Below are 13,775 nucleotides of genomic sequence, written 5' to 3' on the forward strand. Positions count from 1 at the left end.
CTCATTTTCTTCTGCGTATTTGGGCCATTTTATTACAGTTCCTCCTCGTCAGTCCCAAATCTTAGAAAGAGGATTGTGGTAAAATGAATGCTTCATTAAACCTGAATAATGTACTACTGATTGATTTCTTTCCCCCAAACTTACCAAACTCCAGTGTTTTCTCTAAAAATGTATTTGCTAATATCAGGATAAACAGATGTGTTAGACTCATTCCCTTAGTTGACTTTTTCAGCTTTATAAGACATTAAGATGGCACCGACAAAATAAACTTCAAGAGTCTCCTTTGCTTCTCAGGTGTCGTCCCAGGACCCGGGTCGGGCTCCCCTCCTGCTGTCTGCAGAGTGTCAGCGCAGCGGTACCGTGAACCCGGGTTTCCCTGGATTACCACTGTTGCCCCGCCACCGCGCCCTCAACCCAGCTCGCCGCAGTGCAGGTGCTGCTGCCATTAGACCACACTGCCACAGACCTGCAGTGCCAGCCGCCCGCCTCCTGGTGAGCGATGATGATGTGATAATGGGCAGTTGCCTGTAACCGGTTAAGTGCGAGTCTGCGCTGTTATTTACTTGATTAATACAATCAACAACATTATCTGTATTGCACTGATATGATTTACTATGTAATCATAATATATGAGGTCTTATCACAGTAGTGTGTATTTTAATATGCACTTCAGGGCAATTATTTATTATCGATTGAATCTGTTAATTTATTTAATTAAACGCTTGTTCTATAAAATGTCAGATAAATATTGAAAAATCAAAGTGACGTCTTCAAATGTCTTGTTTTGTTTGACCAACAGAGTAAAAGTAAGAAAAACACATTTGTACAGTTGGAAGGAGTGAAACTTTAACTTTGGGTTTTTGTCTGTTATTATGTTAGGAATTGATTTAACAAAACTATAAAATTGTATAGCAAAAACATTTTTGGTTGCTGCTCTTAAAGAACTGAAATCAGTGGTGACACAAGTCATTTAAGGATTTGAGGATGACTGTGATAACAGGAGAAAGGTGGAGGCTGAGAATCGGCTTCGGCCTCACTGACAATTTATTTTCCTCTTCAGGAACGCCTGAGGAAAGACGGCTGCTGTGGAAACTCCCCAACCTCTCCCCGACCAATCACAGCAAAGGTCAGAGCTTTGCTGCTGCTGCTCTCTTTTTTATCTCAAGGAAAGTTTACTAAGAACATTTTGGAAGCAAGGAGAGAAAAACGTACTCTAAAAGATACCCTCACCGTGACATCTAACTGACGGCTTGTTTTGTGTCGATCATTAGCTGCCATCGGATTCGTACATTTGCCTCTTCCTGTACATTGTATCAGAGAAATAATTAAATGAGTTATTAAGATCTCTGCTCTCTCCGCATTCTTCTCTTTTTAGAAAGCTGAAGTATGAGGCGTATCATTACAGCAGCAGTAGCATTCGAACGTGGCAGCTGCTCTAATCGACTGACACAAAGGCGAACATTAAATGTTCCTCTTATTTTGTGTCAAATTCATTGTTTCTCATATTTCACAAAGTTAATGGTGCACACATAAGAGGCGGCGTATAAAATAATCTTTCAAGACGGTAAAGTCTAAAATGAAATCAAACTTGATCTCAAGGTTCCTTCACCTGCGTGCTTCTTTGTCAGACACCCACACTTCTTCTTGTTGTTTTATTCCTTCTTTGTGTTTTTTCTCCCCATAAATGATATATTACTACCTCGGTGCGAATCTGCAGGCTTGGAGCGCAGAGAAAGAGACTATTCATGGTAGTCGGTGATGGATGGGATGTTAAAATGTTTATAGTTCGAAGACTTCTCTGGTTTATGAGCCAATGACAAAGGTCACCATAACTCCTGCATGTCCCTGCTCAAAAATACAGTTTTCCTGCACAAGTTTTCTTTATTAATGAAATATGAAAGGTGCTGCTTTACATGAACAATGTCTGCCTGTGTCGAGTCAGTATTTAATTTATTTTACTGGACGTCAACAAGACGCTAAACAGTAGTTCATCATGTCTCCATATGCTGTATGTCCTAAACACATTATACATCTGTGAACATGGGAGAGTCTGACATTTACAAAGAGATCAAAAGATGATGAGACTTATAGACTTTTAGACTAAGACTCAATTTGGTAGAAAATTAAAGTTTTGTTAGATGCTTTGATTACATTTCATGTAAAGCTGATTCTGTTGAAACTGCTGTTAAATGTTTAAATGTAATCCAGATGTCAAAATAAGGATAAAACTTGATTAGAACATTTCCTAATCTCCGATCATTGTAGCCGTAATAATAACAAGAAGAAGAATTAACTTTATTTACACATCCCTTTTCATAACAAAGGTACAAAGTGCTTTAAATGGTTGACCCAGGATTAAAACATTTGAAATGAGGAAATAAACAGACAATAAAATAAATTTTTTTTAAAAATGTGCTCGCATTAATAAAAAAGCTTTTTTATTTTTTTTTATTAAAGATAAGTTTTAAGAAGTGATTTAAAAAGATGTCACTGATTCTGCATCTTCAGTATTTCACTGCAGAGAAAAGACGGAAGCTGTTGTCCATATAAATCCATACAAGACATAATTCTGTATTGGCGATGTTTAGGTTCGGTCTCTCCTCTTCTTCGCTTATTAGCATTTGGGAAAACGAAGATATCTTTTTTTAATTTATTTTTTCAGTTTCACTGGTTGAACTATAGAAAATGACACTGAAAGATGCGGAACAACAAAAAGTAATCAGCACTCCAGAAGCCGTGTTTCTCATGTATCTTTATCTCTCTGCCTGCTGGCGGTGTCATAGGCTCAGGGACTCTGTGTGCCAGCTGGCAGTGCCTGGAGGTCCCCCGCGGCCCTCCACCCAGCCTGGCTGTTCAGTTTGTGGGCTCCGGAGCCTCGCTGGCGGGCCTGGACGTGGAGCTGGTGGGCAGCCGCTACCGCATGTCGCTGGTTAAGAAGAGATTCGCCACAGGTGATACAGAACTCACACATTGTATACATGACATTATTCTTACACTACATGTGTATTTATCCCCCTGTGAAGGGTTTGGATTATCAAATGCTACTTTTTTTTATCATTGTACATTGAATATCTTTCGGTTTTAGGCATGGTGTCCGCGGGATATTAAAGTATTAAAAGTTGCTAAACCAACTTCGTAACAATTAAGGCCATTAAAACGTTTCAAAGTTCTTTAATATGTACATTTGTCGAAAGAGACACTATAAACACAAGACAAACTATATTGTGACATTTATTATGACACACTATGACATATTTCCATGACTTTATTATAGCATATTTTACTATAATTGTTTTCATAATATTTGTTATGACGCAATATACTGTTAACTATAGAATTAATAAACATTACTGTAAATATGCCAGAATTAGCCGGGGGATAGTTTCAGTACTCCCTGAAGTTTGAAGACTTAAATCAATCTACAATCAAGAAATAAGTTTAAAACTAATTACGATTTAAGGTTTATAGTAAAAAATAAAAGACGTACTGTGACTTTTTATTTTTGACATTAATATGAAAATAATCTAACTGTCGATATTTTATGGAGTTAATTGGAATCACTTTTTTAGTTAAGTAAAGTTTCATTAGTTTATATAACTTGAGCGTGTAAAACACAATTTATATTAATGAATTATGAAGTCATGCAATTCATTAGGTTGTTGTTAGTAAAAATGTTAATTTTGGCGGGACATTTCCTTTTTGTTTTACAGGGAAGTACATGGCTGGCTGCTCCTTGTGAATCGTGTAAAGGACCATCGCTGCAGGTTCAGAGAACTTTGCACTTTTTCGAAGTCGAGGGCCGGACGGAGGAGAAATGATTGGTGGTACCACAACTGAAGACTGACAGCTCAGCCCTGAAGGACGGATGTGCACTTACTTCTGACAATGTCCTGCTGTTTTAGGACCAAGCCTTTACTTCTTTCCCTCTAATTTAAAAGTTGTGTGTGTTGTAGAGCAGGAGGAAACCTCTTTTTCTATTCAATCTCCTCTGTTCATCGTGTTGTGAGACTGCAAACTGAGCTAGATGTCAGAACTTTTCTTGAATTATAGCGGAAAGGAAAACATGTGAATGAGTTGCCATGGAAACTAGAATTTTAAATTATACTTTATGGAAGACATTTCTGGAGCATCTGAAAAGATCCAACGAGTAATCTGAGGAAAATCTACCGTAGAAAAACAATGTTTGTAAATCTGATGTTTGTTTCAAATTGAAGTTTTGTGATGTTGATGTTTGATAAAAAAAATAAATGTGCTCAAATGTTTTGGTTTACACCAATTTATTACACATTGTGACCAAGTACAAAATACAGCTGAACTATGCAGTTTATTACAGACCATCTGTCCTTAGGATAGTTAAAGTGTAGTCAAGAACAGGTTTAAAAATGCACAAAAATAAGGGTTCAGTATACTTGTAAGAAGAACCAAATCTAGTTCAATAAAAAATAATCCTCCGCCAAAAATCTAACAGCCTTACAAAACATTACAAAGTACACACAAATTACTTTTTCTCCAAAGCACTTGAAGGCAAATTACTGTGACAGGCACAAGTTACAAAAAGCCTTAAATAACTCAAGCTCAAGGATTCTCATCGCTACAACAAAACCATCGGAAGGGGTAAAAATAAAATCAACCAAACCTATTTCGACACAAGCTGATGTCAATCAAGTCAGAATAGCTCATATAAATAGAAATTTATCTTGTGACAGTTTAATAGCGTACTCGAGCGCAGTGACGCCACAGTAATAATTGAATTTCATACATTGAACAATTGAGATTGGAAACAAATTTATCACACACAGTCTAATCAATTACACACCAAAGCATTTCTTTTGATACTATGTGACCCAAGCACAGTGAGGAGAGAGATCAGGCAAAGGCTGAAGGCCACGGAGCACACACTTTCTACATCATACAAAGATATATATATGTATATATATAATTTATTATGGACAAACTCCCCAAATAACACACTATTTTGCTATCTAATCCAAACAGAACATAAGACTTTAATCTGAGTAACAGCATGAGGTCAAAGTATCTGAAGTCGGGGAGCATGTGCCAGCTCAGATGCCAACGAGATCCTCTTTCTGTCAGAGTTTTGGTTTTACAGGTCCATCGTGTATTGATTTATCTTGGATGAAATGTACAAAACACTTTTAATCAGGAAATAAGGCTCAATGAGACAGACCAGTTTCCAGTTTAGGTTTTAACATCCCTTCCCCATTAAGTCGATTCCTCTGGATTTATTCCCAACTCTGTGGCAGGTGATTGAACCACCACAGGTCTGCACATACGAGTCACTGAATGCATCCTTACAGCACACGGAGAAGCAATCACTATTTACAAGGAAACTGGAGTGGGACACACAAACCGCAACAGTGGCTACATTTTTTTAATTTTCTTTCTTTTTTTTTTTATATACTTGCCTCACATCATCTGAGCCGAACAGCATAGAAATCTATTGAGGTAAACAAACCAACATCTTACACAGCCAAGTAACATACTGAGTTCCCTGCCTTCCTGACTACTGTGACACTACGAGGCCCTACAGAGCCATGACTGTGGCTAAGCTGGTGGGAATGACTGAGGGAAAGGTCCTTTGGGTCAGTAGGTTGCATGTTGTTTTTTGTCTTTTGTTTGTTTGTGTTTGCTGCGAGCTGCAGCAGAGGCAACAAGGAGTATACACACACCTAATCAATGTTAAAGGTGCTTTGAATGTCTGAGGTTTGGAGACGATACATTCATACTGCGGTAGAGGCACAGCTGAGGGACAGATAGACATCTGTAGTGGTGGCTTCAAGGTTAGCGATCTAAGGCACTCAAATGACACTATGGCACAGCTAGTTAAGATTTAAAAAAATAAAGAAGAGTCACAAACACCACCACTCAAAGTTACACATCCAATAAAAAGGTACTGCACAAAGTCATTCACAGTTGCAACAAAAAAGGAAAGAAAATCAGACCTGTGTTACACCCTTGTGAGGAGAAAAGAAAAAAAAGACATGAGCTTCCTGTGAGAAAGATCACCGTCCTCAAACACTAGTGAGGGGAGGACTGACATTGCTACTTTCTTCTCTATGTACATTGCACACACTGACTGCAGAAGGACGCAGTGTGCTTTTGCAAAAGCCGCTGCGTCCCAAAGGGCCCCCAAAGCCACTTTAGGGTCACCTTTATAGGGAGAGATGCTGGCTATTGTGGCTTTCAGTCCGGCCCTGTTTAGACCTGACTCACATCTCCTGCAGAGGGTGGCTCATTTCAATCCTCTCTCTCTTTACAGCTGGTTCAGTAGGCCCTCTGGACACATCAGCATCACTGCCAAGGTCACTCATCTCATCAGAGAAGGAAGCATCTAGTGGCACAAAGAGAGGGAGGGATTGTTGAAAAAGTGTAGTTTCATGTCAACTGTGACCCTGAAGACAATCACTCTGTAACCGGAACAGAGAATGTGGCACAACAGGAGCAAAAGGAAAAATACAGCTGGGTTTAAGCTACAATACAAATGTATCCCCACAATATTAACAGGTGAAACTAAGGATCATTACTAAACGTTAATCATTTTAATAACGGCTTCATACCTTTTTCTTATTCAATAAATCCCATGAAAATACCAAAATCAGTAACTAATCTGTCAATGCTGTCCGTCTTCCCCACCCTCTGTGGCACTCAGCCCTAGTTCCAACTGAAGACTTTAACCCTTTAATAGTCCCACCCAGTGTCTTTGGTCAACAACAAAACAGTAAAGATGTCCAACGTCAGTGAAATTAGACTTACAACAATATGTATATACAAGTTTGTTATTGGACTACTAATTTTAAATATAACAAACATTAGTCTACTAATAGTCATATCTTCTTTTGTTAGTAACTTTAAATCTTTGTAGAACCAGATCAGACTCATCTTGTTACTACAGACAATCACCAACGTTATTGAACATTATTCTAGACACAGGAGATCAGAGTGTGGTCTGTTACATTACATTACAGGTCGTTTAGCAACTTAAGTTAAGTGCCTTGCTCAGGGGACAATGGTGAATGACCTGGTATTGAACTCATGACCACTAGGCCACCACCTCCTGTACTTCTTTGTTGAGCCAAATTATCAGATGTTTTGGGGTTATTGTTATTATTTGGCTACCCGGGCAATAAAATCCAGATTTATCAGGAATTAGTGTGTTTGGGGCAGCGTGCCACAGACCGAACGCCATCAGTCTTTTCAGGGTTTGTTTGTTTTTTGAGAATAACACCAGACTGATCCTTTAACTTCTTTTCAGCCAGTTAGTTAGGACTTAACCAGACTAATATTAAACGTAGCACAGTAAATAATAAAGGTTTACCTTTTTCCATGAGTGATGGCATCATAGAGGTCAGGTCACTGAACTGTGTCAAGAGATCAAAGAGCATTAGCCAACAAAACAACACTTTAACATCATTTATATCATGGTCATCGTTTCAAACATCTTCTTTCTTACCTCTCCCATGACAGCAATAGGAGTTTCTCCGGTGGCCTGAGCCACACGGTGTTCCACCAGGTAAAACATGTACTCATCATAAAGCAGGCGGATCAGGTGGAAAGAGCCAAAGCTGGCTGCACTACGCAAGGTCAGGTCTCTGATCACCATGGAGCTACAGGGAGGAAGGACAATGTATTCAATTCTGTTTGTATTGAGGAAAGTGTTAACAGCCTCACTGTTCCCGCCTCGTACCTGTAGAATGACCACTTGAGCAGGAACTGGCGTGCAGCCTTGGGGAAGCTGGGGCTGCCCTGGTGAGGCTTCAGGACCTGAGAGACCACGTTGTCGAGCCAGGTAGCCCATTGGTCCAGAGAGCTCTGCTGTTGCAGGGTAACCTTAAAGTCCTGCTCCAGGCGCTGAACCACGCTCTCGTCACACTGACACACCCATGACGCCTGCTCCTGTTAGACACCACAAACACACCCAACCACATTGAGCAAGAAACAACAACACACAGTGAGGCGGAAGACACGGTGAGAGAGTCGACACGAGACGACAGTCTGCACCATCTGACATTTGAACATGAAGTGTTGACGTTAAATAAACAGGGAAGCTGTCAGACATGTTTACCTGGACGTTGGCAAAGTCCACCCGGTTGAGGTCAGAGAGCATCTGGTTGATCTGGGAGGTGTTCTGGAGGACGGCGCGGGCTGCTTGGGCCAGGTGGTTCAGACTTGTGTAACGTCTCAGTGTCTGGGCAAACGCACTGACCACCGCCACCTACACCACGGAGACAGCACCAGAGAATCCATCATACATCTTGATGCGTTTATGTTTTAGTATTATAACCAAATTATGTCCGACTTAAATGCAACCAGTTTGGGTTTCTAGGGCTCTCTCTCTGTGCTGAAGTTAAGTTTAAGGCTGCACCGAATAGTTTGACGCTTTATTCATAACGTTGACATTTAAATTCTAAATCAACATTGGCAGCTTTCTTTTTGCATGTCTAGTCATTGCGTTTCTGCACCGTTGTAGATACGGATTAGGCTACACAATAAATCTATATATTCACATTGCAGTCAGAAATGAACATTGCTTAAATATGATGCTATCTCTTGCATCTACAGAAACACAAATAACCTTTAATGCATAGAAACAATCATAATGTTCAACATCACTGAAGAGGTGTCAGGGATGCCTCATGAGATGATTACAGGTAAAAGCTAATGTGATGATCTACTGTTGGAACTTTCTTGTTACCTTGGTGCGAATGATCTCTTGAGGAAAGTTGGTCATGGCGCTAGTCAGCCAGCCCTCCAGACTCTTGGCAAAGTTACGGATGGCTTGAGTGAGAGTGCCTGAAGAAACAGAACAGCCTGGATTACAAACTGAAAAAGCACTTATTACCGTCAAAGCTTTATTAAACACCTAATCATGACACCTGAATATTTGACTGTTGTTACCATGACATTAATAAATACTCTCAACATTGGATACAAATATGTTTACATCCCTCCTCAAACAAGATTCCTTTAACTGCATTAAAGTAAAATACAAAATATTGTTTTATGCTTAGGCCACCTTGTTACGTTTGGCTCACAAGAGAAGTGCAAAAGAACAAAACGCTTTACTACATTAAACTATGCATAAGTAGAGTTGTGCAATATCTTCCAATACAGAAGTTAGAAGTAGAACTGGAACAGAATAAACCACAAAATCCCTTGAATGTGATGTTGGGTGTGATGTCAGTTTATAATTGAGGGTGCAAAGAGGAAACACTGGGGCACTGAGAATCAGATTGAGCTGCAGTGATATTACTTCATCAGTGTGCATTTCTCAATGAGAATTGATGCAGGAGTTTTGGGACCACAGACAACACACACACGTCTCAATACAGTGTTACGTCATAGTCAACTTAATAAAATCATAATGAACACATTCTGGAAAATGGTATACAACATTCAGCTAAATATCCTTATCAGCATATTGTCACACTATTTGTGTAGTTTTCATTTTACTGAAGAAAAGGAATGAAAAGGGGATAGGTATCTCGTCACAATATTGTTGATAGCTAGTTTAAAAACAAAAAGAAAAGGCTATCACAAGGAAATGAGGTGAAGTGAATCCCCCTACACAGGAACAATGGAGAGAGAGAGAGAAAAGGAAATCTAGATAATGAAAAGACATCATTTGAGATTGCAAGAAGCACAGATGGAAGAAAAGTGGGAGAAATGGAAACATTCAGGTCCAAAGAAAAGACGCAGACTTCGGAAAGGACAGCTGATTTAGTTGATCAAACTGAGATAATCAATAGACTACTAAAAATGTAAACGTAAACTTTACGTTTGTTTTAAGGTCAATGGGTTTTATGTTTGTAAATGGTGAAAACATCAATAAAAACTCAAATGGGAGAAAATAAATCATAATGAATATAAATATAAATATTAAATGGTACTGACTAGGAACAGGACGCAACACGTCAGGGATGAGGATTTCTACCAGAGCCTGGTAGAGGATGTGGTCACAGCTCCTCATCCATAGTCTGACTGGTTCATATTTACACAGAGCCACAAGCTTCTCTCTGGGGATCACACCCTCCAGGTCATCATCACTACAGACAGAAACACATATACCACAATTATAAAATACTGACGTCTTTCAGATAAAACTCAGCCGACGCTTTAGCTCAGACATTATTTATTAGTGGTTTCCTTTTCGACATTGAAGCTCTTCCTGTACATGTGATCTGACCTGTTGGAGAGGGTGGTATTTCCGTCACTAGATGGCGGTGTTGAATACCAAAAGGTCTGCCAGAGCTTCTCGATGTAGTGAAACTGGAGGTTCATCACCACATCCAAAGTAGCCTGCAGGAGAGCAGCGAGGGAGGGGGAGGGAGAGAGGGTGGAAGAGGGGACAAAACATACAGAGCTGAACCATGGCAACCAGACACACAACAAAGTTTCTACAGGCAGGCAAGCAGCCTCTCCTTCACTCCAGGCCCTCCTGGTTAGACAATGAGCCAGCTCAAACACAGCTCCCTGCACATTAATCATCAGGAGGATCCTAAAGGCCACGTTTAGGCTTCATCTGGAGTTTCGGGTTTTTTTTTTTTATCTCCCTCAGTTATTTTTTATCTCGAGTTTCCTTTACAAAGCAGATTAGTCTCATAGATTTATGCATGCATTTGCCTCCTTTTAGTGGCGAGGCGCTGACCTGAGCTAACCCATGTGATTTCCTCTTTCCTGTTCATATGTATGAGGCTCTTAGAAAGCAGAGTATACTGCACACAAAGTGAATAATGCAAGAGTGCAAAGGAAGCAGTGGCAAGCTGGTGATCTAAAATGATAAAAGGGCTTGTTCAAAGAAAAAGCAGTAACGTGGTTCTAAAAAGAGAGTTAACGGATAAACTCTAAACCTCAACACACACATATCAAGGTAAAACCTAAAAGCCAGCGCTGTGAAAGTTGTTGAGGACATTCACAATAGGAAACATCAGCCTGACTCTACATAAAGCAGAGGTCAGGCTCTTTTGTTTTTAGTCTCAAACTGTTCAGTATCTCTCCGCGCTCGAGTACGAGCGTATGATTCACACCGTGCCCAGAGATTCTCTTCTTTCTCTATCTGGCAGGACATGCACTTGACGCTGGATCTTGTTACACAGCAGTGTGGGCTTCAATCACATGATATGTTTTTGCTTCCTCTGCAGCCGTTGCCATGGAAACCTTGTTTACAGTTGCCCCGAGCAACAGGTCAAACACAGAACTCCAAAACAAAAAGAAGAATTCCCCCATCGCCTCTAAACAAGAGCGTTTTGCCGCCACAGTTTTGCGCCACATAGGAAAAACAACTTGCCTCAATGAAGAAGAAAAAAAAGTGTGGAGGAGAAATAACACATGTTCACATGCACGGTCACACACAGACGAGCGGCCTGCGGCAGAGATTCCTGACTCTTAACCCCTCACATCTGTGCGCGCACACACACACACACACACACACACACACACACACACACACACACACACACTACTGTGGTTTACAGTGTCATTTATTACACTCAGTTTTATTAAACACCTAATCATTTGTGCTTGAACATTAATTTAATGACACCGCTGATACGTGAATATTTGGCTGTGGTTACCATGACATTAACTAATATATTGCTGACAGTGTTAAAAACTCCTTTAACTGGGTGAAAGTTAAATTAAAAATAAGACATTGTTTAATGCTTAAGAAGACAATTGTATTTGTGTTGTAACTTTAAATTGTCAATTTAAGTCTTGGCTAATGTGTTACCAGGTTATTAAAAAAATAATAATTAAATAAAATTAAAAAAAAGGGCAGAAGAGAAAAAAGTGAAATGCATAAACATTAAACACACAGAGGCAATCAGAGCTGTGAGAGTGACAGAAATGCGCTGGCAGACAAAGACAGGAGCCCATGTGCCTGTCCACAGACAAGGCAACACAAAGGCCCAAGGGGAGGCCACCACAAAGACACCAAGATGTCCACACAGCGCGCTGAAAGGTTAATTGGCATGTCTTGAAAGCTGCACAGAGATGAAAAGACGGCTGGAACAAAGGGAGCGTGGTGAGGCTGGACAAGGGGAGGGCAGGGATAATATGATAAAGCCAGAGCTTCACTGCTTTAATCACAGCCTCTCTCCTGCCTGTAAAGCCCCCAAATTTTTATGTTTAATATAATTTCTACTCTTCTCCCTACTCTGCTTTTTATCCTGGAGGGTTATTCTTCCGCCTACTGAAATCCATTGCCCTACCAAGAGACTATGAATTATGTACTGCAACCTGTGACATGTCATTACACCATACTCTGTTTCTTCATCTTGCTAAGACAGTTTCAAAGATGTTTCTTTCAAAGCTGAACACCTGTTGACTGCTGTAGTTTGCTTTCATTGCGCGTCCTGTTTCAGGATGTGTATCAGCACTAAACCAATTCATGATTCATAGATTCTTCTTATTGTCAAGAAATCTCATGAAAGGTCCAAAACCAACAATGTTTACAATACTTTTTGAGCAGCAGATTACTTTACTTTCTTTAAAAATAGATCACAAATATAAAGTTAGATATTTTACAAAAGGTTTAAAAATGTTTTTGATCAGCGGGGCACTGTAGTTTTACACAAAACAGTGCATTTGTTGGGGACTATTTTCGGCAGCAAATTGATGCACATTTGGTGCTCTAGCAGGATCATCTCAAAAATGAATTCAGTGTCAGCGATCCTTGAAATGAACATGTGACATCACTTGAGGCAATTAGACTTCTCACAAAAGGCTTTATGCTACTTTTTTCACATTTGCAGTTATACACCCACAGACCTGTAAACAGACTTTGATATGTAAAATCGGAGGAGTTCCCCTCTAAAACTGTTCCAGTTATATTCACATGTCAAAGTAGCCTCAGTCACAAACATATTCATCGAGCTGTACCTCGCAGTGGTCTCTGTAGAGTGTCTGCAGCTTCTTGATATCATTCATGTTGATGCGCTCAGGCAGAGGCTGGGTGCCCAAGTCAGGAGAGGGAAATGTAGGCAAGGTGTGGGACGTATCTGCATAAAGTAAACAGGTGTCACTCATATTTTTCTCACACACACACACACACACACACACACACACACACACACACACACACACACACACACACACACACACACACACACACACACACACACACACACACACACACACACACACACACACACACACACACACACACACACACACACACACACACACACACACACACCTTACCTATGTACTGCTGGTGGTGTTGGCTCTGCGCAGCCACTGACTGCTCTGGAGTGCTGTTACAGTGCTGAGAGCTCCCACACAGGCTGTCAGACATACCGTCCACCTTCTGTAGAGGTTTGAACCTATACACACAGTAGAAGATAGGACATGTGTGTTAGATGGCTTTTGAAGGCCTGAGAAAGCAGGAGTAACAAAGAATGTGCCGTTGACAGCTGGGACTATGCAGGGGTTTTTATTCCAATGAAAAACTACACAGAAACCTTACAGGTCGGCACACCTTCAACAAAAAAAAGAAGCTAAATTAGTGAAATACAAGGAGTTTGTTTAAAAGGAAAATTACAGTTTCAACATTGTTTTGGTTTACTGTTGTGATTCTTCCCAAGTGTAATTTTTTTTGCTTTTGAGATGTTTGCTTCAGATTTGTGGGCGTGTCTGGGGTGAAAACCAATAACTAGTGTGCACAGTGAAACGCAACGCAGCATTGCCCTACATACAGTACACAGCAAAACTACTGAAGAAGCCGTTTTTCTCTGCCCTCATATACCCTTCCACCCAAA

General features: G+C 40.2%; 2 protein-coding genes across 6 annotated transcripts in view; one reads left to right on the top strand and one right to left on the bottom strand.

The window, feature by feature from the left end:
* The window catches only part of fcho1 (FCH and mu domain containing endocytic adaptor 1), a 54,652-nt gene extending 50,390 nt beyond the window's left edge, over positions 1 to 4,262 (top strand). The window contains exons 24-27 of the mRNA XM_029430528.1: positions 295 to 492; positions 1,061 to 1,126; positions 2,784 to 2,951; positions 3,711 to 4,262. Of these exons, the coding sequence (XP_029286388.1) occupies positions 295 to 492; positions 1,061 to 1,126; positions 2,784 to 2,951; positions 3,711 to 3,818 (540 nt within the window). The 3' untranslated portion in view covers positions 3,819 to 4,262. The remainder of the gene's footprint in view (positions 1 to 294; positions 493 to 1,060; positions 1,127 to 2,783; positions 2,952 to 3,710) is intronic.
* Positions 4,263 to 5,339: 1,077 nt separating this feature from the next.
* The window catches only part of rfx2 (regulatory factor X, 2 (influences HLA class II expression)), a 27,562-nt gene continuing 19,126 nt past the window's right edge, over positions 5,340 to 13,775 (bottom strand). For all 5 annotated transcript variants that reach the window (XM_029430534.1, XM_029430532.1, XM_029430533.1 and 2 more), the window contains 10 exons: positions 13,219 to 13,340; positions 12,898 to 13,016; positions 10,205 to 10,317; positions 9,913 to 10,064; positions 8,714 to 8,811; positions 8,084 to 8,233; positions 7,706 to 7,914; positions 7,472 to 7,625; positions 7,337 to 7,379; positions 5,340 to 6,352 (listed from right to left, as the gene is read on the bottom strand). In XM_029430534.1, coding sequence (XP_029286394.1) covers positions 6,231 to 6,352; positions 7,337 to 7,379; positions 7,472 to 7,625; positions 7,706 to 7,914; positions 8,084 to 8,233; positions 8,714 to 8,811; positions 9,913 to 10,064; positions 10,205 to 10,317; positions 12,898 to 13,016; positions 13,219 to 13,340 — 1,282 coding nt within the window. In that variant the 3' untranslated portion in view covers positions 5,340 to 6,230. The remainder of the gene's footprint in view (positions 6,353 to 7,336; positions 7,380 to 7,471; positions 7,626 to 7,705; positions 7,915 to 8,083; positions 8,234 to 8,713; positions 8,812 to 9,912; positions 10,065 to 10,204; positions 10,318 to 12,897; positions 13,017 to 13,218; positions 13,341 to 13,775) is intronic.

Source organism: Cottoperca gobio, chromosome 4, assembly GCF_900634415.1.
Source record: "Cottoperca gobio chromosome 4, fCotGob3.1, whole genome shotgun sequence".
Classification (NCBI taxonomy): Eukaryota; Metazoa; Chordata; class Actinopteri; order Perciformes; family Bovichtidae; genus Cottoperca; species Cottoperca gobio.